The 27,474-nt window shown below is 52.0% G+C and overlaps 1 protein-coding gene across 1 annotated transcript; it reads right to left on the reverse strand.

Annotated features, from left to right (window-relative positions):
- Positions 1 to 1,748: 1,748 nt before the first annotated feature.
- Positions 1,749 to 26,313, reverse strand: JPH2 (junctophilin 2). The gene is made up of 6 exons (XM_042832394.1): positions 25,738 to 26,313; positions 18,974 to 19,757; positions 9,667 to 9,785; positions 4,558 to 5,339; positions 3,282 to 3,379; positions 1,749 to 2,404 (listed from the first exon to the last, which is right to left on the reverse strand). Exons 1-5 carry the CDS (start codon positions 26,114 to 26,116, stop codon positions 3,299 to 3,301), a joined length of 2,145 nt encoding a protein of 714 aa, XP_042688328.1. The 5' UTR covers positions 26,117 to 26,313; the 3' UTR covers positions 1,749 to 2,404; positions 3,282 to 3,298.
- Between the last annotated feature and the right edge of the window lie 1,161 nt (positions 26,314 to 27,474).

The following is a 27,474-nucleotide window of genomic DNA, read 5'->3' on the forward strand; positions in this document are numbered from 1 at the left end:
TATTTTTGTGTGAGGAGTGAAACATATCTGCATCTTCGTAAGACCTGAAAAGTATAACACAATATCCTATTCGGTTTTGAAAGCACGCAAATTGAGGTAAATCTGTTATTTTGCATCTAAGAAAACGAAATCCCTAAGGGGCTACATATCTATGTGTATATATATATCCATATCAGTGCAATACGGATATATCTGTACGTCACATAAAGCAAGTCTACCTACTGTTCTCAGAATGTTAATAGGAGGAAAGCACATTACCGTGTGCACATCACATGCATAAAAAATTGGGGAGGGAGGGAGGGGGTAATCTTAACACTGTTGAAAAAGGACCCTTTGTGCTTAGTGATAAATAAAAGCCCCTCAGGTCTCTCAACGGAAATTGTCTTTGTAGCTAATAAAAGCAGCTGACGTATTGAGAGGATGAACAAGGAGAAAATGCCAAAGGCAGCAGAGCCTGGGGTTTGCAATACATTTATATTTCAGAAAAGAAAAAGAAAGAAAGAAAGAAGCAAATTGCTACTAAACTATGCTCTGTGGAAGTGTTGATGGTGCTGCACAGCTTTCTCAGGACTGGTACAGCCACATAGCTTTTAGGAAGGGATCACATTCACTTCTCCCACAGTGAACACCATGTACTTGCTACTGTGGCAACGTTCCTGAGCTGAATAAGGTTAAAAAATAAACTTGGTTCACAAAGAAAAGTACTGAATTATTCTCACTCTCTTACATCATAATTAGAGTACATTAATTAGGCGGGTTTTGCCCTGTGTCTCCAGTCAGTGTAAACTCCTGCCTGTCTGCCATTTGCCTCTGAAATCCTTTCAGAGTGACCTTTGGAGCAGACTGGCCATCTGTTTTTTTCCCTCAACCCTCATTTCCACGTTCTTCCCAGTCCCTCAGGTTTTCCCACCCAGTCCTGTGCTGTGAGACTTCAGAATACACAGAGGTGCACAACCGACTATAAATAACATTTCCGATTAACTTAAAAATAGATACAAAATACATATTGCTCTTAAAAGAAGGAAGAAACATGTCCAAGCACTCAGCCTCACACCAAACTGTAACTTCATCTGTGCCGACTTTCTAAGCTCGCACTGCTAAGGATCAGAGCAGATCACAGTGGCAACATCTCCTTCCAAAGGTCACTCTCTATCGCAGCTTTGGGAAGAACTGGTGCAAACTGTCTGGGCCTCTAAGCCTGGCACACAAGAACAACTGCTCTATTGCCCCTCTGTGCTCTGCCATTGCTGAAAGGCTGGCTGCTGCGTAGTTTTGAGCCCAATACCCAAACACACTGGAGTCACTCGGATCTCTGCACCTTTCTCCTTTCAGGAATAACTTCACCTCTCCCATGACAGCCAACCTGCATGCTCTGCTAGGAAAGGCTGCCTGCTCTATTCCGGTCAAAAAGCAGCACTGAAGCCCCCTCACAGCTCAGCGCTACGAGGAGGATGAACCTGTGGTTATACAGGGGTATTGTTCAGTAAGTACCTCCTTTTAATTGTAACTCGCACCATTTTCATAGGGGGAAAAAAAAAAAGGGTAAAGGGGCAAATTCTGCACGTTGATTTCCTTTCCCGTTACAGTGGGAAGTCACCCGCTGCAAGACGCTTTCACACAGAGCATTGCTGGTGGCAGGACAGAGCTCGGATGGCGCCCAGTCCAGAAATGAGCACCGTCTGCACCTGCAGCACCTCTGGGCACACCGGCAGCCTCGCCCCAGCCAGCCCCTCACACCCCACCCCGCAGCCCCAACCGCGGCTCATCGGCAGGCATGGGCAGGTCACACTTCACCAAGCCCAATGTCAACATGCTCCCCCCTCAGTCCTCCATACATGGAAAACGCCTCCAGATGATGGGGAAAGGAAAGACATTCTGCTCGTCCCTTTGGATGACACACAAGCATGGAGGCAGACGCTGTCCAGCCCCAGCCGTGGCACGGCTCTCAGGTGTCATTTTGGTTGTTGCACATTGTTGCATTTCCAGGCCATGGATGATATTCTCTGGGAAATCTCCAACATCAAGTCAACCAAGAGAATTACAAAACACATCACAGTGTGTGGATGAGACCTTCTCACTCATTTTCCTACAGCTAAAGATAAATTCCTCATCCCTGGCACGACAGGGCAGTAGATGGCTTTGGTGAGAATAATTTAAGGCAACTGCTACTTTATACAAAGAAGAGAAGGAGGTTAAGTTGTAGAAATTCTGATTTTTCTTGGTAGATTGCAGAGGCCAGCCACAGCCTGGGAGCAGGGAGACTGAACGGAGGATCTTCAGGTACTTTTACTTAAGGTTCATGTTTGCAGTGCAACCTTGGGATCTCAAGTCCTCCTCATAGGTGTTTCCAGGTGACTGAGATTTAATCCCCACCAAGGTCCATGGTCTCAGTGAGCAGCGATGCCTGTCCCAGACACAGATAAATGGGAGAGTTAAGGGGGAGCAAAACATGCAATCAACACAGAACCATTGCTGTTTGCATAGCTTTCATCTCTGCAGGCTGAGTGGCAACTAGCACCAATGAAAGCAGTGCCCTGCAGTTTCAGCCCTGAAGACAAAAGCCTGCACTGAAGTATGGGAGGAGCACCTTGCATTTTGTTCCTGTGAGGCCCAAGGGTCAGGCTCAGCCCTGATAGATTGATTTAGGAATAGTTAAGCCCAAGGTGACAAAAATCTTGTGCAAACTTACAATACATTCCTGTGTCTAGAAACCCCACAGCCACAAGAAACCTCACAAGATTTTACTGCCGCAAAATTCAAATGCAAGCCCACATCCTAACTCAGGTGGAAGACTTGAGCAAGCTCCAGCTTAACTTTAGTCAGATACACGCTGCAGCTCACACTGATCTTTAGTGATTCAAGTACGTAACAACAGTGGTGGTACTGGCACTGGTGCAAATAGATCTGAAAACTCCAGTTTCACATTTTCTTTGTGCTTCTGCCTCTTGCTGGGCTGAGTGCATTCTCACACTGGAATTCTCATTCTTTGAACCACATCCTTCCAACAGGGAAGGCAAAACTACGCTGCAGGACTGCATTCAATAAAAACAGCTCAATTTTGAGGAAATCAATAAATACCCACTGAAATTACTGCACAGATCACTTTTGGAATAAACAAGAGATAACTGAGAATCTCAACACCTATTGAATAAATGCTCATATATTTCTATCACCAGTGCACTTGTCAATGAACAGCTTGTGTTGGCAGTAAAGTTCGTCAACTATAAAATGTCCACAGCGAGGTCTACAAATTGAGGACAACATCTCACCGACTTTCTTACCTTGTCTGAAGGGGACCTCATGTCAAAAAATGTACAAATAGGATGGCTAGACCAATGTTCAGTAAGATGACCATGCAGATCACAATTGTGTTAGGTCCCTGAAAGAAAAAATAATGACGGAGTATTATACAGCATAGTTTTAAGTGAGGAGACCTGATAGAGCTGCCTTGATTCTGCTGCTCAAATATATGAAAATCACCCATTCCCAATGAACATGCATCTGGCCTCAATGTCAAACTAATTGAATATCTACCACTGCCTACCTATCACTACTCTACTCCTATTTCTCCCCTGCAAATGTCTTAAGGGAGACCCTGGCCACACGCAGAGAAAAAGCTAAGCCCATTTCAACTTATTCCTCTGAACTCCTTTCTCCTTACAAACACATAATCTGTGTTTGTAAAGCTGCCACTTTCAGGATGAACAAATCCATCTGTGTGCTCTTATCTCAGACTAAAATATTTCCAAGCGGTGCTTTTTCTAAAGTCACAATGGAATTGTCTGTGTCAAAAGGACTGTGAGAAGAAGCAGGCTAACAAAATGCAAGGCATTACAGCTGCATTTGCTCACAGCAAAATGAATATCAGGGAATACTCTTTAAATCCAAGAAATCAGTGATTTGATAACATGGATCAGCTCGTAAGGTGCCCCTATGGAGTGGAAGTAATGGATAAAATAACACATCCTTCATGTTCCTCCAAACTTTCCAAATTCATGCAAAAAGGTGGGAAATCAGGAAGAATGTAGGGAAAAAAAACTCACAAAATGTCTGTTTCCCTCAAATTTTGAAATTCCAGGCTTACTTCAATGGACCAACCATGGAAGCCCTCATGGCCGGGGACACGGAAAGGACAGGAGGAAATGACCTTCTGTGCCCCCACAGATCTCGAGGGGCCCTCTGGACTGAGCAGTGTGGGAAAAGTTTCCAAAGGTATTTGTGAGGTCGCCCAGCCCAGGGCTGACCCCCAGCATTTTGGTCTGCATGAAGCTGGTCCCAAATCATGTTTAGAGCCCATACTGAGACAAATCCGGCAGGTGAAAACGGAGAGTCTCCTCCAAAAGGCTGTGGGGGCCCAAAAAGAGCCCCTAGATGCCTGTCTGTGCCGACTGCAGCCCTGAGACTCCAGGCTCTTTGGGGAGAAAATCAAAAGGGGAAAAACAAGGCTGAAAAAAAAGCAGTTCCTACAACGGAAAAGGAACAGAGCTGCTGCTGCAAAGCTGTCCCAAGAGCCGCCCCTCCACATCCCGCTGGTCCCAATGCACCACCACACCTCACCTCGTCACCCTCCTCCGCATCCTGCGCTGCTGCCACCACCGCCACCGGGGCTGGGCTCCGCTTGGCCCCCGCCTTGTGCTCCGTCCGGCCCGGCGCCCGGCCCTCAGTCTTTCTGTCGGCAGCGGGCTCGCTCCTGCTCACTGCCTTGCGCTCAGGGCTGGGCCGCCGCCTGGGCTGCTTGAGCTCCTTGGGCTGCGGCTGCTCCGCCTTGGCCTCCGCCTGGGGCGCGTGCCTCTCTGCGGGCTCCTGCGTCTGCACCGGGGTGCCCCCGCGCCTCCGAGGCTCTCCCTGGGGCTCCGGGGATGGCGGCTCATGCTCAGAGAGAGGCTCCTCCTCATAGTCCGCAGCGGGGGAGACCGGGGGTGTCCTGACGGCGTAGCTGTGGTAGCCCTTGTAGTGCTCGACGTCGGGCTCGCGCGCCATGCGCTGCAGCGGCCTGATCTCCATCTGCTCCGCAGGCCGTGCTGCTGCTCCACGTGAGGCCGGCCGGCCTTCGCCATCGGAAGCCCCGCCGCTGCCCGGCCCGGCCCAGCTGCCAGGCCGCGGGGCTCCATCCTGCTGTGCTTTGGCCCGCTTGGCCTCCGGAGGGGTGGCGGCGGGACTCGGGGCCGGGCTGCGGCGGCGGGGAGCCTCGTCCTGCTCGTGCAGCTGGGGGCTCTCAGGGGGCGTTGGGGGTGGCGGGGCGCCCTTGGGCTGAGGGGGTGTCGCTTCCTCCATGTTGACGGCGTGCTCTGCGTTCTCCATGATCTCCTGCAGCAGCCTCCGCTTCTGATACTCGGGGCCTGCAGAGAGAGGGGCATTGGGAGAGGGTTGGGGGAGGCAGCAGGGCCTGGCTCCCTGCTCCACATGCCAGCACCCCATCAGAGAACAAAGCACACCAGCCCAAACCCAGGGCTCGCAGCACCTTGCTGTCACCTTCCCCTGAGAAACAACCCTGGCTGTCTCAGGTCATGTTTTTTTAGCTTCAAACTCACCCTGTGCTTTTCCCCTTTTGGGCTAGAACAAGCTCCCGAGAGAACGGAGTGAGGCTGCATTTTCCACTGCCTGCCCCAAAGCAGAGCCTGTTTCCAGAAGGGATTTCCTTCAGATGCAGATCCCTGCCTCGCACTGCCCTGCACGGAGGAGCGAGCCGGGAGCTCCACATGAAACTCAGAAGAACTAAAAATCTGCACCCCAGCTTTCTGTGGTTTGGAGTGACACAGAAGGATTATCCTGAGCCTAAAGGGATCAAGCTCTCACCCAAGCTTTTTCTTTTTCTTTTCTCATTTTTTTCCTGGCTGGAAAACTCTTCACTGTGGCTTCCTTGGTGTCTAACAGAGTGGAAACAAACAATTACATGAGGAGGCGCCCTGCCTCCTCAAGAAAGGGAGGTATCCCCAGGTGATCCATCTTCTGTTGTGCTATATGGGAAAAACATGTTTCTTATGCACAGATTGGGGCTTGCAGTGAGGGCCAGCCCTCCTCTCTGCACTGACACAGACACCAGCAAAATCAGCTGGCACCATCACACAAGGTGACTCGGGGCTTCAGGTTTCATTCTGGCCACATCTCCAATGCTGACTTGTCAGCTCTTAGCAACGTTGCTGTCACTTCAGTTATCATTAAATCTTTACTTCTTGTTAACCCTGGGCCAGGTCTGCAAAGCAAATCACTGAGGAATTCAAGCACAGCCTGACACTGAGGGCAGTCCTTCACTCTGTGGTGCTAGCAGAGCAAAATCTACCAGGGAATGACCAGAAAAGCCTGAAAAACAACAGTGCTCTGCATAATGGGACCTTGCAGGGGCCCTTACATGTCCCTGCAATGCCTGTAGCAAAGAGAACATGAGCGTGCTTCTTATAGGCATCGTGGGGTTGCAAATCAGCAAGTCCAAAAGAAAGCACCTGCTTTTGGAAATGGTGTTGGTCTCATTCTGCTGAATCCTAGTAATTTTGAGAAGTGCAGACATACAGGCCTTGGCACGCGCTCTTGAACAGCACAGACCGTGGAGCCACACTGTCCCCAGCTGCTTCATGGTTCCTCCCCTCCTCTCCTCCACCCCAAGGACTAGCGCAGACTTGACCCTACTCTGGAAATTGGAGATTGGTGCTTCATTCCCTCTAATAAATCATGGGTGTGATTTGCACGCTGCTAACTCCTGCCCACTCAGGGCCATGTCTCTGCTCTGAGGGGGTGGTAGGGAGAGAGGGCACTGATTTTAGCTGCTCTGTCTTGCCTACACGCTCCTGTCAATCAGCAGGCAACCCATTCAGGGCCATTTATTTCTGGCTGCAAATGGATTATTTGGAAGCCTTTTCAACAGTTGTTCAGACTCCTCAAAATAGGCTGCCTGCAGCTCTGGGCTCCTTGCTATCTCTTGGTGCTCTCTTCTCCTCCTAAATAACACCAAAACTCCCAGCTGCCTGGAGGGGACGGCACAGCCCAATCCTCCTCCCTTCCCCAGCATCCGCTTCACTTCCTTCACCTCCCAGAACATTTTAGCAAGAACTTTGGCTTTCATCACTCCCCTCCAGGTCTTTAGGGTTAACATCCTAAAGGAAGCCCAGAGCTAAATACTTATTAAAGATGCGCATGTTGGATCTCTGTGTTTTTGTTCTTGGAAGGTGCAGCCTTGAAAGAAGATACATCCCTCCTTGTTATATTCTGATCACTTAGTGAATGTAGAGATTAAAAAGGATTGTAGAAGAAAAACACACACCAGCCTCACGCATGGCCAGGAGACCCATTGTGCAGAGACCATTTCTTTTGTCTCATTCAGTCGCTACAGGTGGAAGAAGTGCTCCAGCTAGATGTCAAAAACCTTCCAGCAGGAATTTCAGTTTCTGATACTTCTGCGCTATAAATACCCCAGTGTGCAAAGGGTGGATGTGGAGCTGTGAGTGGCAGCTGAGAGGCTTATGCCAGGATCAAGTGATGTTTAGCTATTGTTAAATGAAGTGTCACATGCTGGCTCATGCCTGTGCCCAGCCACTGTGGTGGTTCCCAGCCCAAAGGCAGCTCTGAGGCCCTGCAGTGCAGCAGGAGGAAGGGGAACCACTCCACTGCTCTGTCTCCCTAGCTAGTAGGTGCAGGACTAGTTGGACACGCAGGGAATTTCAGCAAATATGTCAATGTGTCTGTCTGGCTGAGCACCAGGTGTGTGCTGTTCCTGCTGCCTGTCCTGAGCTGAGGTACTGCCACAGCGTGGAGGCACTGCAATCAGAGCAGCAGGTTCTGCTGAGTAGCACACAGAATCACACAGAATCACACAGAATCACCCGGGTTGGAAGGGACCTCAAGGATCATGTAGTTCCAACCCCCCTGCCTAGCAGGGCCACCAAACACACACATTCAGATCAGGTTGCCCAGGACCCCGTCCAATCTGGCCTTAAACACATCCAAGGACGGGGCATCCACAACCTCCCTGGGCAGCCCGTTCCAGGGCCTAACCACTCTCCTTGTATAGAACTTCCCCCTAACATCCAACCTAAATCTTCCCTCCTTCAACTTCGATCCATTTCCCCTAGTCCTGCTGTTGTCAGCCCTTTTGAAGAGTTTACTCCCCTCGTGGGTGTAGGTTCCCTTCAGGTATTGATAGGCTGCAATGAGGTCACCCCGCAGCCTTCTCTTCTCCAGGCTGAACAAGCCCAACTCCCTCAGCCTGTCCTCATAGGGGAGGTGCTCCAGCCCCCTGATCATCTTAGTCGCCCTCCTCTGGACCCTTTCCAAAATCTCAATGTCTTTCTTGTACTGAGGGCTCCACACCTGGACACAGTACTCCAGATGGGGCCTCACAAGAGCCGAGTAGAGAGGGACGATCACCTCCCTGTCCCTGCTGACCACCCCTCTCCTGATGGAGCCCAGGATCCCATTTGCCTTTCGAGCTGCCAGAGCGCACTGCTGGCTCATGTTCAGTCTCTCATCCATCAGGACCCCCAGGTCCTTCTCTGCCGAGCTGCTCTCAAGGACCACTCCTCCCAGCCTGTACGGGTGCCTGGGGTTCTTCCGGCCCAAATGCAAAACCTTGCACTTTGCCGTGTTGAACCTCATTAGGTTCACCCGAGCCCAGCCCTCCAGCCTGTCGAGGTCCCTCTGAATGGCATCCCTTCCTTCCACCGTATCAACCGCACCACTCAGCTTGGTGTCGTCAGCAAACTTGCTGAGGGTGCACTCAATTCCCTCATCGATGTCATTAATAAAGATGTTAAAGAGCACCGGTCCCAAGACAGACCCTTGGGGGACACCACTTGTTACCGGCCTCCACATCGCTTCTCGGCCTTTTGGCTAAGATCAAGTGTAGAGTAGCAGGCAGCGTTTGGCTTCTATCCCCAGTTTTGATGCTGTGACAGATGCTGGACATTTGATCCAGGTAACAAAATCACATCATAAGGAAGATAGGTTATGAAACATAGACGTTTGGATCTGGTTTTTTTGCTCTGCTATTACCTCCCTTCTATGAAAATGAAAACTTCCCAAACACAGGTCTATCTAGTCTGTTCTAGGGAAAGGTAATGGCATTGACAGTGCTGCTTCTAACACTACACTTCCTATCTACTAATCTCCAGCGCTTGCTTTTAGAGAAGGAACCTCTCCAGTGTTTTCTCAGCCATGTAATAAATGGTGATGCGAACAAATATATAGGAGATTAAGGAAATAATATTTTGCATTATCAACTTTCGTACAGGATATTACAGCTCCTAATTAGCTGAACCTGACTGCACTCTTGGTGCAGTTTGTGTCCTCACAGGATATGAGCTATGAGTCAATGTGCAAAGCTGTTCCAAGAAAAAGCCACTGCAGCTCAAGGAGTGCATTCACAGGAGTGCTGCAGACGGCTCCCAGCTCTCTGCTGGCCCTGGAAGACACTGGGAGGGCCTCATAATGGGGGGAAAGAGGCAGGGAGCTTGGAGGGCTGCAGAATTCCTCCAGGCTATAGTAACACCTTGTAACAGGTAAAACAGCAGTGTAAGATCAGCAAATCTCCCATGTGCAAGGGGCTGGCTGAACTTGGGCAAAAGTGGATCCGATTTAGATAGAAAGGCAGCTTCCTGAGATATAAAGTGGGAGAAGCATTGGAACAGATTCCCCAAGGAAACTGTGAAATCCCTTAGAAGAAGCCTCTTGTCTTACCTGGCTGGTAGAAGTCTGGGGAAAGTTCCCTGGCCATCATCCTGGCTATGCCCGACTCGTTGTTAGCTGCCTGAGCTGCCTGCTCAGAGCCTTCAGCCTTGGCTTTGGCATGAGTAGTCCTGCAGAGAGAAGAGGGGACAAGAGTGAGTGCTATCTGAGCTGACATCAGTGCAGAATTCCAGCAAGGGGCACAAAGTGTTTAAGGCTGAGGTGTGACCAGCAAATGGAGCAGATATATTTGCAAACATGAGCATGTTCACATGTTGCAGGGAGGCAGCAGATGGTGCAAAATGGACTTGCTGCCATGCTGCAATTCATGAAGATGCCCACTCTGAGGAATGTCTGAAGTACCTTTGCAGACTTCACAGGAGCACAGAGGGACAGCAAGGTGATGGCTGGGCACCACTGCATTGTCACCACCTCTGAGTGAGCTGCTGCACCTCACCAGCAGCAGCATGCCTCTTGTCAGTACTGCTGACACATTTCACCCCAAATTACACTCCTGGAGCTCTTCAGCAACAAACTCTGGCTTGTCCAAGGGAATTCTCTGCTTGCAGCAATCCAGGGGCTGCTCACAGCAGGCACAAATGCTTGGAAAGGCATAGCCTTTGCTTCCCTCACAGCCTCACTTTGTGAGCTCTCTCGGGCCTCCTGCTTGCTCTCTAGGGCCATCACAGCTATTCTGCCTGCCGGCTGTTGTATTCCTCACATACCACACACTCAAGGGCCTATGATCTTTATGCTAAAAGTAGGGCAAGCTTTGCAGCCCAGCTGCTCACAGTCTGGGAGAGAACTGACTTCAAACAGTAGGATCACACCTTAAAAACTAGGGAGGGTGAAGCACCATATGCTCAGTTGGTCTGCTCCACCTGTGGCTCATGGAGGCTTTCCCCATGCCTTAATGCTTCCCAGGGCTCCCTCTGTCTCCCGTGCTGCATGCAGCAGAGTATGCACTGGCAGCACCAGTGCAAAACCACTTATTTTTGAGCAGATGTGCAGTTAGCAGCCCTTCAACACCACTTTATTACAAGTTTAATGAGGTCATACAATGTCTGTCGAGCTATTTAAATGATACCCAGACTTTTCAAACTCAGGTTGGAATTTCATTGGTCCTTTCCCATTAAACTCAGATGCAGCATGCAGACAAAACTAACTTTACTCTGAAAACTTGACAGCTGCAATGGAAAGGTGATAGAAATGCTGTTCTGATACCCCTGATGAGTAGAAGATTATATATACGTGCATACGCACACAAGTTATTTTGGATAGCTGTAGGGAAAGAATTAAAGGCAGGGCACTAATCCCAACTGATACAGGCACCGGTGTGACTTGACAGGGAGCCGAAAATGCTGCTCAGTGCCCTGAGATAGAGCAGAGGATGTGGAGCTGCTGTGCCCGGGACGGCGTCTCTCTGGGACGTCATCCCACTGCTGCAGACGTGGCTCACCCCTGCCTGCACCCACACCTTATCTCCTGCTTTCTCTGCAGGCTGAGCTGCCTGGGATTGCTGTCATTCTTGGTCTTTTTATCCAAAATTCTTAAACTCAAAGAGGCTACGTGATGAGGGAGAAGACAGCAGTTTTAAGCCACTGCTCACAAGCAGGGGGTCTGAAGCAGCTCGCAACAGTGAAATCACCTCCTTTTTTGGTAGCATGTAATCAGTGTGATTAATTCCACTGAGGTCTGGCAGGGGCTGAGGGGGTGGCTCTGTGTTCTCCATGCCCAGGGATCAGAGTGGGCTCAGCAAATCCCAGGAAGCACAAGCCTGCATGATACCAGCCCACAGACAAGCTCACCAAACAGGGAGATCAGCTCTTCACCCCAAAGGATGTGTTCCAGCCCCTGCCTTTGTCCTGTTGCTCTGGGATGGGATTCACCACACAAGGGTAAAACCTTCCTTTTCAGCCACTTGGTGAGCAGAGGGTCTCCTGGCCACTTTTCAGACCCTGCAGGAAATGGGCAGCACCTGGAAGCAGAGGGTTCCTAGAGATAACTTCCAAAGAAGTAGCCTGGCAGTGGACTGGATGCAGAGTCTGCTCCCTCTGCTAGTAGAAGTAGAGCTGCACTTGTGCTGACGTGGAACCGAAGGGGTGCAGATGGATCCTGGCATGCCTGGTGACAACACATGGTGCTAGAGGTGACAGCACAGCTCCACAGTACAGAGCTCTGTTGGAGCACCGTGACAATGCACAGCTTGTAGGGAATGGCCCAGCCATAACAATAACATCAAGTCTCAGAGAGTATTTCTGAATGCATTATTTATCCTGGCAGCGTCGGGGAGGGGAGGTCGATGCAGAATGAAACGTGGCCACAGTGGCAGAGCAGCAGACAAATAGCAGGCACCCAGGGAGAGCCCAGGGCACAACCAGCAGCAGCATTCATAAGCCTGTCTTCAAAGCAGTGCTGGCAAATAAGCTGTGAGCATGTACCCAACCGGGGGCCAAGAACACAAAGAGGAGCCCTCAGAAACCAGTGCTGGTGTTCCCCAACCCAAGAAAGGATGCACGGGGTGGGGACAAGCGCTCCCTATTCCCAACCAGAGCAATCTCAGGGATTGCAGTGACTGCTGCAGGACGCTGGGAGCAGGGAGTTAAATGCTTCACTTCTCCCCTGGCACGGCTCTAATGCTCTAATCGTTTTTGTATTAGTGTGCAGACAGAGCTCCACTCCCATCCTCCCTGGCCCTGTCCCAGCAGCACTGCCTGCTTCATTCCTGACTGCTGCTGAAATCCCCTGCAGACACACGAGCCGCAGCTGAGCGCTGTGCTAACAGGTGAGGCCCAGAGCCACGCCAGCAGGGACGTCTCTTCAGACAGTTTATGTGGTTTTGCACATCCACATTGGCTTAGCCTGTAAATGAAGCTGGAATTAGCAGAGAATGCTGCAAATACCAGGAGAGCTGGGGTACCTGCAGGTGCAGCAATGACCTTGCGGCCAGGAGCAGGGGGAGACCTGAGCCCTATGCCCCAGCTGCTGTACATCCATGTACTCAGAGAAACACAAACCTATCCAGCACTGTCCTTCCCTCTCCAAGGACTCCTTGTCCCATCAGTACAGCAAACTGCCCTGTGCTGGATTCAGGTCCTGCGGGGACAAGTGTGCAAATTGGGCTAAATGCCATGCTGTCAGCACGGCCGTACAGAGCATAGGGAAGTTCAGCATGCTTCCATGGTCATGCTGGTGGCATTTTGTCCTTCTGAAGAACCTTCAGATAACAGTTTGTCTTGGCAGGGATGCCAGCAGCACTCAAGAGATAGAGGGAAAGCCGCAGAAGTGCTTTTGCTGATGGCAGTGTGGTCCCTTCCATGCTTCTGTGTTCACATTGCGAGGGAAGAGGACAAACAGAGCACAGCAGGACAGATGCTTTCTGGCTTCTCCATTTTCCGCACCACCTTTGGCACTGAGGCCATCCTTTTCTTCCTGCTTACCCCCCTTCAATCTCCTTTGTGTCTCTATCTCTGCCTCCACACACACACAGATGCCAACACACTTCTGTTACCCACTATCCCCACTTGCCTGTATCCAGCCCATGGGACTGGAACCCCCTTTTTGTTTCATCTCTTGTGCCACATTCCGTGTCCCAGTGTCACCCATCTGTGGACCCACCCACGGGCATCCTTCTCCAGCAGCCAGGCATACATTTTGTTGTCCTATTGCTCTTCTTATTCTATCATTTGTGTGCACATACCTATTCAGTTTAGACTCTGACACTCCCAGACTGTGCTGGTTTATATCATGGTCTCTGTGCCTGCAGGGTGTGATCTGTGCATAAAGCAAAACGAACTGCCTCCTATGGGAAACATCCACATCACTGTAAAGGAAATCCCCAAAGAGGAACCACCCTGGCCTGCAGAACAATCCTGACAGCCAGCTCATGAGGTACCCTGGAATTCTTACTGGCTGCACCAGCACTTATACTGAAGCAGTGGCACTGTGAACTTTGCTTTGTGAACTTTTTGAACCTCTCGTCATTGCTTCCTGCATAAGGAGCACAAACAGTCCATTCTGTCTGGAGAGAAGCATCCTTCACTGTGCTTTGCTTCAGGAGCACCTGGCAGAGCTCGCTGCGACTTAACGATTTCAGCAAGCATTAGCCTTTATGATTACATGGTAAATTTTTAAAATACCGAAATGTTATCCTTAGCTCTGAATAGCTCAAAGCTACTTGCACCTTTCACCAAGGGATACTTCCCCTCAGAACGGTTAAAGTGACATTAATCTCACAGCAGACAGACATGCAGCTGTCTGCAAGACGACGACCTACAGACCCTGGTCCTGCAGCAAGAGCACCTGCAGGGATGTCTGGGGGGGGAAAAAGCAGATTTGCTGCTGCTGACCAACCGCGCAGGTGTTTAGGGCCATTCTGCCTGGGCAGAGCAGGGCATGGATCCAGCCACATCACAGTGGGTTGGCCCAATGAAGCAGGAGGGCAGCAGCGCTCACTGGTTTCGAGAGAGCCCAGCCTGACCCAAGAGCTCTGCCATATAGGCAGCATTGCAACCCAAGTGAGCTTTAGCTGAGTGCCAGCCCTGGATTGGGTCAGGAGGTGGGCATTCTCTCTGTGGCACTACTGGCTTCTTCAATTGGAAGTCTGAACAACTTCTACTTCAAGTTCTCTTTTCAGTTTTTAATAATCTAAATCCAGAGAGTGAGAAAACACAGGCTACGTTTTGGTGTTTCTTTTTCCCAGTCAAGAAAGGAATAACAGGAATTTATTTTTTTTTTTTTTTTTTGTAAGGAAATGAAAGCAGGCGTATTTCTTAAAATATTGTATTTGGTCAGAAGCCCAGTGATTCATCAGTCTAAGGCAGGAGCATTTTTCTACCAGCCTCTTTGTCTCTCAAGTTGATATTCACAGGTCTGAACCCAGAGGAACAAAGAGACGAGGCTGTGAGCTAGGATAGCTCCTGCACGCCTGCACCAGAGCTGCGGGGCACGTGAGGGGATGGGGACATCTCAGCAGGTCCCAAAGGGGCAAAGCTACAAAAACTGGAACTCAGACAACCGAAGGGCTCTTGCTGGGCACCAGCTTAAGCTAACCAAATGCGCCACGAGGAGAGGGGGATTCTGTATCTCAGGCTCTGTATTTGAATCAGACATTTTACTCCTATATTTTTTATTGTTCAATATCAGTCTCTATCACGTACCACAGAAGTGACGATAAACCTTGAGCAAAGCCTGGCTGCAGCCAACCATTTTCAAGCCCAGCTCCCAACCTTTCGGAGGGGACTCAGCATGAAGCTGCCATTTTCCAGCCATTTTCCAGATTGAAGTCTCACTTCATTTTTCCCTCTGAGTGTTTGCAAGCTGTTGAGATAAGGATTTCCCACTGGGTCAGACATGAATCCCACTGGCTAGGCCGTACCCACTGATGTCCAACCCTACTCTCTCATGGGATCCCAGTAAGTCCCAAAGGCCCTGGAAAACCCAAGAAAGCTCTCCGCCACCAACGGCTGCGTTCTCCTTAGAGCTGTTGGAAGCGCATGGCCTCTGTTACCTTACTACAGCATGAACGAGCCTCAGAAAATCCACGTGAGGTGGAGGGGAGCAAGACAAAGCCACACGCACCCTGCGCTGAAGTCAAAGCATATTTCAGCCCAATAGCCAGTCCTGGCCAAAAATGTGTCTGTCAGAGCTCATGGCTGCAGCCAGGCTGGCTGGAGAGGAGGCGGCTGCAGGGAGGGATGAAGGAAGGGTGAAGGTGCAGCAATTTGGGATGCTCTGCTGCTCTCCCACACAAGCAGTGCCCGGCAGAGCACCTCACGGTGCAACTTGCAGCCGAGCTGGGGCTGCTGCTGGCCATGGCTCCCAGCTGTCGCACCCGGCAGCGCTGATAAACCTCTGCTATGCACTCCCTTATTTAGTCAGGACGCTGTGCTGACTGCAGCGATTCCCGGACGTCATTTGCACCTTCCACGAGCCCGAGTGCTGAGGCTTGGGAAGGCTGGGAGCAGTGGGACGGCTGGCAGGGCAGCTTTGGGAAGAGATACGGGGCCATGGATGTGAGTTGAGGGCTTATATATCCAAGTGGCAGGATTGCAGGGCAGCTGTACATTCAAAAAATTTTCAGAATGTGATAATTCCTAGTTATGTCCTCCAGTCACAGAACATCCAGCTGCTCAGACTTCAGGGCCAGCATTTATAGATAACAGGTGAAGCACACCAGCATCCTTTGTCCCTTATACCTCACTTTCCCATTGGCCCTACAGCTTCCGACAGACATATTTTAGTGCTGTTAGCAGGACACGTACCCGTCAAAGTAGCTAGAGCCTGGCCAGGCCCACGCCATGCAGGACGCATGGCAAAGTCCCTTTGTTGAATTTAGTCCAAGTCAGTGGGAAGCACAATGGCATGCAGAGGAGATCACAGCAGGCACTGCTACACTGGGACAGAGACACTGATTTTGTCCCTCAGAAGCCCCACCAAGAAGGAAATACATGCTCCTGTGAGCTGTGCAGCTACTGAGTGCACAGCTTCAGAAATCAAACTTCAAAATGCAGCCAGCCCTGCCCCTCCCCTTGCATTCTATTCTACCCTATCCCATTCCATTACAGCCATCAAATCAATGCCATTTCCATCCTCAGCTCCTCGCACAGGTGGAAAGCAGATGGATTTCCAACCAGAGGGTTCAGGAGGGACCCAGGCAGGGTAAGACAGCACTGGAGTGGGCAGGAGCCACCCAGAGTGCTCGAGCCCAGTAGGCACTGGGACCAGAGCTGCCTGCAGCCCTCCCGCTGCACTCACACACCAGCACAGCTCGTTCCCTGGCTCTGCTCAGCACAAGTACTGCCTGCCTGAGCATCCCAGCGTGGTCACGTGCCTGAGATTCCTACGGTACAACCAACAGAGGCAGCCTCAGCACTTGGGCTTGTTTTCCTCTGAATTTCTAAGTCTTAAAGAGCCTTTTATGGTGTAAAAGAGTGAATTCTCCTCTACACTCCCCAGCAGCTGGATTGCATGTTAGCTCAGCTCCGTGAGGGGCTCCCTCAAGTGCCAGAAGCAAATGGAACCCAAATACCGCACACAATGACAGGGGCACATGGAGGCAGCCAGGTATGGTACAGCCCAGCTGCTCAGTCCCGGCAATTAGTTCCTAGCAGTAATTGCATGGAGACATCGTGTTCCCCCCAAACAGCAATTCATGTGGCTTCAGAGACATTTCATGTAAGGCACATGGTGCCCCGCAAGGAGTAATATAAATACTCAATCTAGGGAACTCCACTTTGTAGTTATGGGCTGGGGAGACATTAACAATAGCGCAGCCCTTTATAAGCTGCAGTAATTTATTTTCACAGCCTGCATGCAAATATTCTCTGCTGTGGGTGTAGAAACTGAGGCAAAGTTCAAAGCCAAAAGAAAGTTGGTGACAGAGCTGGGATTTCTTCCTAGGACCATTTCTAGGCAAAATTATTTATATTTATACTTGATCCCAGGGCTGAGTGGAGCAGGAGGGAGAAGGAGCACAGCATGAGGCGGCTGTTTACAAGACAGCAGCAGAGCCAGAGCAGCACACCCCAGGAGTGAAGGCGGATAGAAAGGGTGAGCTGCAGCCCGCAGCCAGGAGAAGACAAGTGTTGGCTTTGAGGTGGGTTGAAGACCACTGGGACTGCAAGGGAAAGCAGCCCTGCACAGCACTGCGCTTCCACGAGCCCTAAGAAGGGAAGACGTCCCAGCAGTGCAGTGCAGTGCAGTGCAACCTCTGATTTCCTCCAGCTCTGAGGTTTCCTTAATAGGAAATTATCTCCCAGCCATGCCTGGAGGGATGCGGTCCCCTGCGAGGGCAGCAGCTGCATTCCAGCCCCTGATGGAAAGTGCTGCACAGCCGCTTTTGATCCAATGTGTAAATAGTGTATAATAAAAAGAGGCTTATATAAACTGACTGACTTCTCACGGAGCGGCTTTTGCAGCTCCAGCCTCCTTGTTTCAGGGTACAAGTGCTGCTGCCATGCTCTGCTGCTGGGCACAGTGGGATCAGCATTGGTGGAGCCTCCCCAGCAGGACAAGGTCTGTGACACTGCTGTCCCTGCATGACTTCTGAAATCTGGATGGTTTCTCTCTGCTGGTTGTTCAGGCAACGGGGCTTGGAGAAAAAACAATCATATTCCCTGCAAAACTTTGGAGCCAGGAACACAGAGGCGTCTCCGGGCTGTGAAGGCAGTCAGAGACAGGGTTTGAAAATAAAGAGCCTTCCCCAGGGCAATTATTTCCTATGACTGCGTGGTAATAAAGCAAATTTGATAACTAAACCCTAAAAAGGCACAAAGCAGCACAGCACTGCAGCAAAAGTCGTCTCCCCGCAGCCACAGTGTGCCCCCCAGAATCATGGTGGCAGAGAAGGAGGGGGTCACCATCTGTGTGCCGTGAGCCCCAGGGGTCCTTGTCACTGGGCAATGACAATCCCAACCACAGAGACACAGTGCCACCGATCAGACACACGCAGGGATGGGGCACACAAACAGGACTTTCCCCTGCCACCCCCAGAGCTGCTCTGTCTCATCCTGGCATGGACACAAGGGGCTATCAGCACTTTCCTCTGCAGCTAGTTGTTAACACAGCTAATCCTGAGCACTGCCCACCTGTCTGGTCTCAAAGCATCTCTGCTGGTGCAGTGAAAACTGAGGGGTGGCCATGAACTGTAGCACACACCATGCATGCTGCTCCTGCCCATCGGACCTGCCCTGGCTCCACAGCCCCAGTTCAGAGACCAAGAGGCTGAAATGCCATGCCAGCTTGGAGGCAGTCTGGAACTGCCCATCCTGCCATACCATGGGCTCCAGGGCAGAGCAACACTTTGCTGCAGTGTTCCTTTGGGACACTTGCTGCTTATGAGCCTCTTGGGGTTACCACATTCAGCAACCCCATTAACATCACCATGGCCACTCTGGTAGCTTGGTGAGGCACCAGACGATCCCATCTCACCAGATTCCCACCATTTCACCACATACCCTCATCTCACCAGCTCCTTGTCCCCACCAGTCCCCACCGGTCATCAGCTCCCCCAGCCAAGGGGAGTAGGGGACAGGACTGGGAAGGGTGAGAAAAAGGAAAGAGTTTGGTTGGAGCCTGATTTCACAGTGTGGGTGTTTGCTACAAGGACTCTTCAGAGGCTGAAAAAGGGGATGGAGACAGCAGAAAGCTAGAAGCTCTTCCCCATCCCAGCAGGTCCTGAACACCCATCACTGAGCTGCCATAAGGGCAGTAAAACAAATTAAACAGAAATTGCAGAGAGCCACGTTTGACCCCATTGCTACGGTCCAGAGGGACACATGGGACAGTGACCACCACCCCCAGGACCCCACGCACCCACCTGGATGCCGCGATCTCTGACTTCTGCCGGGCGATGGCTGCTGCCCTCTGGGCCCCCTCCACACTCCGATCCACCTTCTGCCGGATCTTGGCGCTCTTCAGAGGTATGACACGTTTCTTCATGCCCTTGACGAGGACGTTGTGGCGGTATTTGCCCTCCTCCTTCTTGCCGTCGGGCAGCGTGGTGCAGCCGTAGCCGTGCCGCAGGTTGTCCAGCCACTCACCCTCATACTTCAGCCCGCTGGAGCGCTCGCTGACTCCGTAACCCGAGCGCTTGTCGTTCTTCCACTCGCCCATGTAGGTCTCAGTGGTGGTGGCATCGATGTCGGACTCAAAGGGGGGATACTCCTCTCCCTCCGCCCCCTCGCCCAGGCTGGCGGTGGAGGTGGCATCGCTGGCGGCCGAGCTGATCCCGCTCTCGCTCTTGAGGAAGCTGACGCGGCTCTTCTGGCTGGCCAACGACGACTTGGACTCGGACTTCTTCAGCTTCCCCAGCAAGGAGCCCCTGCGGAACAGCCCCCCCTTCTTCACCTTGCCGGCCTCGGCGTCGGCATAGAGGCTGAGGGCGAAGCCGCCGCGGGTGATGGTGGGCGAGGCGGGCAGGCTCTCGGGGTGGGCGGCGGGGGAGTCCTGCTGCGGCAGCGTGCCGTTGCTGTGCTCGCTGCGCAGGGAGGACAGGGAGGTGCGCAGCGGGGAGCGCACCACCGAAGCCATGCCGTAGGGCACGCTCTGCCGCACGCCGTAGCCGTGCCGCATGCCATTGGTGAACTGGCCCTGGTAGGTTCCTGTGGGAGAGAAGAGGCAGATGGTGAAGCAGCTGCATGAGGGCAAAGCACTGCGGTTTGGTGGCCGCCGTGGGACAGGAGCGCTCGCTCTGCCCTCCTTGAGTCCAGTATCCAGCAGCATTCGCCAACCTGCAAAAGCAGCCACAAGGGAGCAGGGATAGAAGACACGAGGTGGTGCTGGCAGGGGACAGAACTCCCTCAGCATCTGCTTTGCCCCGGTACAGCTTGCCTGTGATCCTGTGACCAGACTCACACAAACAGCAAAGCAGGGAGTACCGTATCTCCGTGAAGGGCTCCTCCAGCTCTGCTCTCCTCTCTGGACCCAGCTCAGGAGAGCACATGTCATACAGTGAGGAACATAAAGGAGATTGTGATTGCCTCAGCTGGGGCTACACCTCAGGTTTGGGACTCTACTGAGACCTAGCGGGACTGGAACACCTCAGGGGAATGGGAGAAGTACAGTTCTCTGCCAACCTGGTCTTTTCCCTCTCTGCATCTTTGCAGGCCCCAGAATGGTAAACTGGAGATAGCAGCTCTGATTTTCTCACCAGGATGCCAAGAGACTTAAATTAGCAGAACAGCTCTTGGGAAGAGCAGGAGAACCAGCACCAACACAGCCACCCTGCCAAGCACGCTGCGAGCCCTATAGCACCATTCAGGATGGGACATGAGAAGGCTCCCCAGCCCTAAGCCCTCCCAGCCCCATTGCTCTCCTCACTCCGTAGATACAGTTGCCTCAGAAACCAGCAAAACCACCCAAAACAAAAGCAGTATTCAGCTCTGCTCTCATCCATCAGCCGGCATCTGGAAGGGGCCATCTGGCCCCAAAACACTGTGGGTGAAGGGCTCTGGGGAGGGCACAAACACCCTTGGAAAAGGCCCCCCCTGCTCTTTGCCCTCCCAGGCCTGGTTCCATGCATGGGCAGGGGACACGTTCACTGTTTGTATCCAAAAAGTCTGCTTTTCATTAAGCAGCAACAGAGAGCTGCCAGGAGGCACCACCATTTGGGGAGCGAGGCCTTTCTGCCAGCTCAGAAGGAGGGGTGACTTGGCTTGCAGGCATTCATTCCCACATTCAGATGCTGTTACTGAGACCAGGGATGACCCTGGTCCCCAGGGAGCAATTGCAGCTCCTTCTTTGGTGATGGTGGGAGTGCATATTTTACGCTCTCCCAGGCCACTTCTGCAGCATAATCTCTACTCCGAAGCTTCAGGTTTCGTTGAAATCCTCTCTGGACCCGCCTGTGGGGTGTTAACTTACAGTTTCGGGGGCCAGGAAAGGCAAGCAGTGCCCAGGCAGGCAGCAGCTGCTGCCCCCGGCTGCCACCCTCACTCCCTGCCTGGGGTATGGAGGATTTCTGGCTGCTGCAGTGCTGCATCTCCCCACATACCAAAGTGAGGGCTCACACACTGCAGAGCACCTGCACCAGCCACAGAAGCAGCCTTTCAGAGCAAGGTGCCTTTGCCAAGAGAATCTGTGGGTGCCCCTTCCCTGGAGGTGCTCAAGGCCACGTTCAATGGAGCCATGGGCAACCTGATCTGGTGGGTGGCAACCAGCCTACAGCAGGGGGTTGGAAATAGTTGGACTCTAAGGTCCCTTCCAACCCCACATTTTGCTCTGTAAAATGGTAATGAATCTTCCTAACACGGAGGTGCCACGTGCTGCCCTGCTCTTGTCCCCATGAGGAGCCCCTGAACTCAGCACCCCATCCCTGCCTGCATGGCAGCGAGAGGGGCTGACACTCGATAGTGTTGACACTGGAGACCTCCTTGGAGGACAGGCCAACCTTGCACATAGCAGGCTGCATCTGATATCGCTGCTGAATTAACCACCTGGAAGAGGAATTCTAGAGAAGTCTCATGGGCTTAGGAGGCTCAGCCCTCCAACAATCCCAGCTCCATCCTTTCTCCTGAGCAGCACCTCCTGGCTGGGTGGGAGCTGGAGCTCACTGGCACGTCCATGTTGCACTGTGATTTATGGTGGCTGACTGAGGCTTCGTGCCTGGGCACAGCCATCAGCCTGGAGCACAGCCAGGAGGTCTGGGAGCAGCTCGATGTGCTGGGACAGGTCACAGCCTCCTCGTGTGGGTACTGTGGCCAATGGGGACACGGTTGGGATGGGCATGGGGAGGTACTGGGCACCACCATCCCTCCCTATGCCCATACCAATGACATCTGAGCCCAGACTCACAGTCAATGGAGCGTCAGCAACATGAAGTTGGCAGCACAGAGGAAAAGCACTGCCTTGGAGAGTTCATATTCCTGGGTTCCCTCTCCACTGTTGCCATCAAGCCACAAGCAGCCTTGGCCAATACATTTCATGTTTTCCTGACTCAGTTTCCCTCTGTGGGAAGAAACACCCTCTTTTCCCACCAGCAGCACAGACATGGGGCTACTGCAGCAGAGGAAACATCATCACCAGGATTTCTTTATAGCATAAAGCATCCTGAGGGCAGACTGCTTTGAAATCACAAAACGGCTATCAAAGTGGTACGGCCACAGTATACCATGTGTGCCATGGGGGACATGCAGGCACCACCAAGCTGCTTACAAGGAGCTGAGATTCTGTAAAATAATAATTAAAAAAGAGCTGCGAATGGGAATAGAAACTGTTTCAGGTATAAATGGAACAGAGCTGTAATTCTCTGCTGCAGGGACCTGCCTGATCAGTTCAGTGTGCGCTGGCTCTGGAGAGGGGGCAGGCAGTGGGCTGCTGGGGGATGCCCATGGGGTGGGGATCCAATAACTGCATGTGTGAAAGAAAACAGAACAGGGACAGCACTCCAATTATGCCTTGTTGCCTGAATTTTCTCTTGCTGGAATGATAAAATGCTGCTTCCTCTGCGACGCCCAGGTATAAGGAGCACTGCCTTCGTCTGAGTGAAGCAGAGAGCAGCCGTGCCTGCATTCACAGGGTGGGAAGGACTGAGCTGCGGCACTGACAGGGACTTCACCCCAAGCACATCCATTCCCTATGGATGCCTAGAACACATGGCAGCAGGATTGGTCCAGCTGAAAGCTTCAGCTTCTGCTGCCATCAGCACTGCATCTCGCCTGCCCAGCCTGCCTGAGGTGCTGGGATAACCAGCAGTGAATGTAAGTAACACACGCAGGCAGGTAAATAATGCAGACAGCTCCAATGGTGTTGCTGCCTTCCAATCATGTGCTGTTACCCAGGTACAGTGATGACAGACATGTTAGACGTGGTGCAAAAGGCCAGGAGCATCGTGGGGCCACGTACAAGACAGAGCAGCAAAAACTGAGTGCTTCCTTGGGTGCCAGCATCAGCAGGGGAAGGGCTCTGACAGTGCTACCTCATGGTTTTGGTTGGAAAGGAAAAGTAGAGAGAAACGGAGAGGGATAGAAAGACACAGCATTAACTCGTGGGTCACACTGAGCTCTGTAGCGAAGTATTCAGATGAATACTGAAAGCTGAATTATTTTGCAATAGAAGCAGTCAACAGAAATCAGGGTCCTGGACCTGGAAACAGGGACTTGAGTCCCCGCTCCCTTTCTGATGCCCCATGACCTTTGATGAGCTACTTTATCAGCCCTGGCCACATGGAGGGAATGCAGCATTGTGTTCGCAGACCTGCAGTGAAGAGGCGCTGCTGCCATGGGGCACGTGGGCCATCTGTGAATAGATCCACATTGAAACAGTTATTTGTACAGCAAAGCAGAGCTCTGAGCAGGACTCCCCTATATTAGCAGTAAGACTCTGCATTAGCAGCGATGCTACTTCCTGCAGCAAGTTTTGACAGAGTTGAGCAGTCAGAGCCAAAGCACGTACCCCGAAATGAGGGCTTCCTTACAGGGGGAATAAAACTTCAAGGCAGAAATCAAACAGCCACGTGTTTGCACATAACTTGTGTTATAAAACCATAGAACCACAGAATCATTAAGGTTGGAAAGAGTCCCTGAGTCTTAGTTGGACCACTAAGTCCAACCATCAGCCCATCAAAATGACGAGTTCCTTTGTGCTCTACCTTGCACAGCCCAATTCACTGCCAGCTTATCTGTCCTACCCTGTCCCTGCAAAGGACTCCAAGCTCTTTTCTGCTAACAGAAGCAAGCACACACATGCTTTGAGCTGGGACACTCAAGGAAATGTCCCATAGAGATCCTCTGTCTGACCACGCACACTAGCAGCTCTGAACCACATGGCTGACTTCAATCAGAATTACAGAAGAAGAGCCCTTGAAGTCATCAGCCTCCCACAGGTGTTTGGTAGAGAAGAAGAAAGCAGCCTGGCCAGCTCTGAGCTCAGTTACATCGGGAGCTCGTTTCTTACCAAAAATCAATATGAGATTTCAATCAGCTTTGCTCCAGATTTGGGCTTAATGCAGCCATCAGCCTCAGGCAGCCACAGGATACAAATCACAAACAAGCCTGTAAGTGCACTTTAAAGCATAAAGTTTGTAATTTTATAAATGTATATATTTGAGGTTTACATTACATGTAATCTAAAGCACCAGCATCAGCTGCACCACCCTGCAGTCCTCACACAGCTGTGAAGCTCCCAAGGAGCTGCCAAGCTCTGCATGTGCACAAGCACTCCCAGGGCCCTGCTGTGCTTCCATGGCTGCACCTAGGGCTCACAAAGCTCAGCTGCAGGGCTGGCAGTTACCAGAGGTGTCCAGATGTTGGCCATGGCAATCTCAGCTCAGACATGAGTGACTCCCATCAGCAGCATGGCCTCAGCTGGGCCATGCAGATAGCTGCAATGTGCACAGGTGAGGAGACCACACAGGAGCAGCTCTTGCGGGTCATGGAGTCATAGAATGCCCTGTGCTGGAAGTGACTCCAACCCCTGGTCACATCCATCCACCTCCATGTAGCAGATTTGCTGGCTGGCAATAGCAGGCTGGCTTCGCCTGCAGCCTCGTATTCACCTTTCTTCTGCCTCAAGCTTTCAGAACAAGACCTAATTCACACTCCTACAGAAAGCTTGAATTCCATTCAAACTCCTCTGGCACCTCTTTACATTGCCCTCCATGACATGAACTCAAAATTCAGCAGCTCTGCACCCCCGGGGAAGGATGCGTTTCTAGTGAGCAGTGAGGAATCTGTGATACTTCGAGTTCTTCGTGCAGTTGCTGAGACAGGATGTTCCATGCTGCTTACAGCTACCTGATGGCTGTACCACACCATAGTGACCGGTGCTAACAGTAACCTGCAGCAATCTGCACCACCACAGCCATGCCCTCAATTGGTCTCTTTTCCTAAGGGCTATAAATCCAATGCTCTTCATTCTGAAGACCTGCACCATTACTGTTATTTTTCTTTACAAAGTAGCTCTATCGCACGTCCTGGATAAATATAGATGTAATTCTGATACATATTTTGCAGCGTATTTCTTCCAAATCACCCTCTCTATTTAGCTATCCTAAATATGGCAGCGTGGAACACTATAGTACTGAAGAGCTACAGAATTACTTGCACAGAGATTCTTGCGATGTTTCTAACCCCAAAATTACTACTAAAGCAACATCACAATTAGACTGAGCCCATACAGAGCACAGCACACATCCGCACCATGGGAGAATGAGAGTTCCAAAGGAGCCAAAAGGGTTTATTTTAGGGAAAGACATGCGGCTAAGTATTTTAAATGGCTTTGATAAGCACGTTTCAGCAAAAACAGATGTCCAGGCACCCAGCCGGAGGCGTGCGAGGAGCACTTAATACATAGGCAAAGTGCACTACGATGCTGGAGGTGGCTTCTATCCAATGCACAAACATTCCCAGCTCGCCACCCAATGAGGAGGGGACAGGCCAGCTGCAGGCGCGAACCTGTGGAGCTGGGGCCGGGGTTCAGCTGTGAACAGCAACGATCAGTCAGTGGGAAAAGGAGCCAAAGGCCATGCAATGCAAGGTCTGCTGCTGGGATGCCAGAGGCAGCCAATGCCCAGCCCTCACCCATGGGGACAGCAGAGCTCACCCCATAGCCACAGCCGCCCGCTCGCCCCACACAGCCCCTCACCTCCATCTGCGTACGTCTCGGTGCCGTAGCCATCCTGCAGGCCGTTGTTCCAGGTACCCTCATACTTGGCTCCGCTGTTCATGCTTTGCCGCGCGCCGTACCGTCCCTTAAAGCCGTGGGTCCACTCACCCCTGTACACCCACCGTCCTTTGGTCTCGATCCCCAGGCCGTGCCGCTTGCCCTGGGACCAATAGCCCTCGTAGGTGTTGCCGCTGGGCCATGTGTAGATGCCCACCACCTCGAAGCCGTAGTTCCAGGAGCCCGAGTACTCGCCCTGCCCCTTGGGGCCGGTGCAGATGCCGTGCCCATGGGCTTTACCCCCTTCCCATCCGCCACAGTAGGCACCTCCATCATCGAAATCGAACCTGCCCCCGCTCATGGTTCCCCCGCTCCCGGGCTGCTCCCTTCAGCCGGGCAGCAGCAGCAGGTGGGGGCACGGCTGCCCCATGGCAGAAGGCTCTGGGTGCTCCTCACCCGCCCAAGGGGACTGTGATGGGACGAAGGAGAAACTGCAAGGAGGGGAGAGGAGAAGGGAGGGCAGGGGGTGGTGGAGGGCCCCGGGGAGCCGAGCGTGGCCAGAGGAAGGGGAGGGATGGGGGGGGGGGGGGTCCCGAGACAGCCCCCGCCCCGCTGCTCTCCTCCCCGCCCGCAGAGAGGTCAGCACTGCCCTAACAAGGCCATCGGATCCCAGGAGCTGCTCCCAAAAATAACCCCGTGGCCCGGCCCCCACTTCGGGGCCCTTTTATGAAGGAGGAGGGAGATTCAGCCCCCCCGCTCCAGCCTCCCCACCTCCGGGCAGGCGGCCAGCAGAGGCTGGGAAAGTAAATGCCTGCCGAAAATAGCGGCTGGGAAGGGGCGCCTGGTTCCTCACGTCATCCCATGAAGATGGCAGAGGGAGGACAAGGAACAAAAGCCCAGGGGCTTCCAGTCACACCTGTCCTACCTGGGAGACAGCGTCCAAGCAAGACCACAAGCAGACGGCATTCCCCTTACAGCCCACAAAGCCCCGAGCAGCAGCAGCACAGGATGGCAGCGTGCTGCCGCAGGTTCTGCACACCTCTGTGGGATGGGCTGCCTCTGGGCAAAGCTGTCCCAGCCCTCAGCAGGCTGCATGTTTGCATCTCAGAAGATGCATTAAAAAACAAACAAACAAACATATGGCTTTTCCTGCACTTACACATGTACAAACAGCATGGAAGCTGCAAAATATATGTCCACATTTTTGCTTTATGGCTCCTGGGTAGACCAAAACAACTCGTAGTAACAGCACTGGAAGTGTTAAGGCAGCAGTTGCAGCTGCCCACAGCCTTCTATTTCGTAGTATTCTGGGATTTGCCAGCCTAACTATGTTCTAACTGCCATAAGAAGATGCCAAGTTCAGGAGCGTGTAATTATTTACTTAGCAACTCTTCCTAATTGCATAGCACACTTGTGAACCGATGGACCACTGTATAAATAACTTACACACACGCTGGCATTTAGAGCCTACACTGAGTGCTAAATCAGCCATACAGTCCAACTTCAGACAACGCTCAAACCTTGTGTGTGATCAGGCACCACCCAGATCTTGCCTGATTTCTTCATCTTGGCAGAAAAATCAGCGTTCTCCTGAAAAGGCTGGTGAGGATTCAGCTGCATCCAGCCTGGAGGAACGGAGGACCTCTAGCGGCACAGCTGCGCTCGCTTCCTGTCCCAGTGAGCACAGGTTCAAGTCTTTATTCTTTACATCTCCTCCTG

This window comes from Centrocercus urophasianus, unplaced genomic scaffold, assembly GCF_019232065.1.
Source record: "Centrocercus urophasianus isolate 14NV4802_14NV808 unplaced genomic scaffold, USGS_Curo_1.0 seq_38, whole genome shotgun sequence".
NCBI classification, from domain to species: Eukaryota; Metazoa; Chordata; class Aves; order Galliformes; family Phasianidae; genus Centrocercus; species Centrocercus urophasianus.

What these genes read in the sequence shown, in the direction of transcription:
- JPH2 (XM_042832394.1), bottom strand. Translation starts at nt 26,116, where the DNA reads ATGAGCGGGGGCAGGTTCGATTTCGATGATGGAGGTGCCTACTGTGGC. An exon ending in CGAGACGTACGCAGATGGAG is followed by an intron (nt 19,758 to 25,737) that starts GTGAGGGGCTGT and finishes TCTCTCCCACAG; the next exon opens with GAACCTACCAGGGCCAGTTC. An exon ending in TCAGAGATCGCGGCATCCAG is followed by an intron (nt 9,786 to 18,973) that starts GTGGGTGCGTGG and finishes TTCTCTCTGCAG; the next exon opens with GACTACTCATGCCAAAGCCA.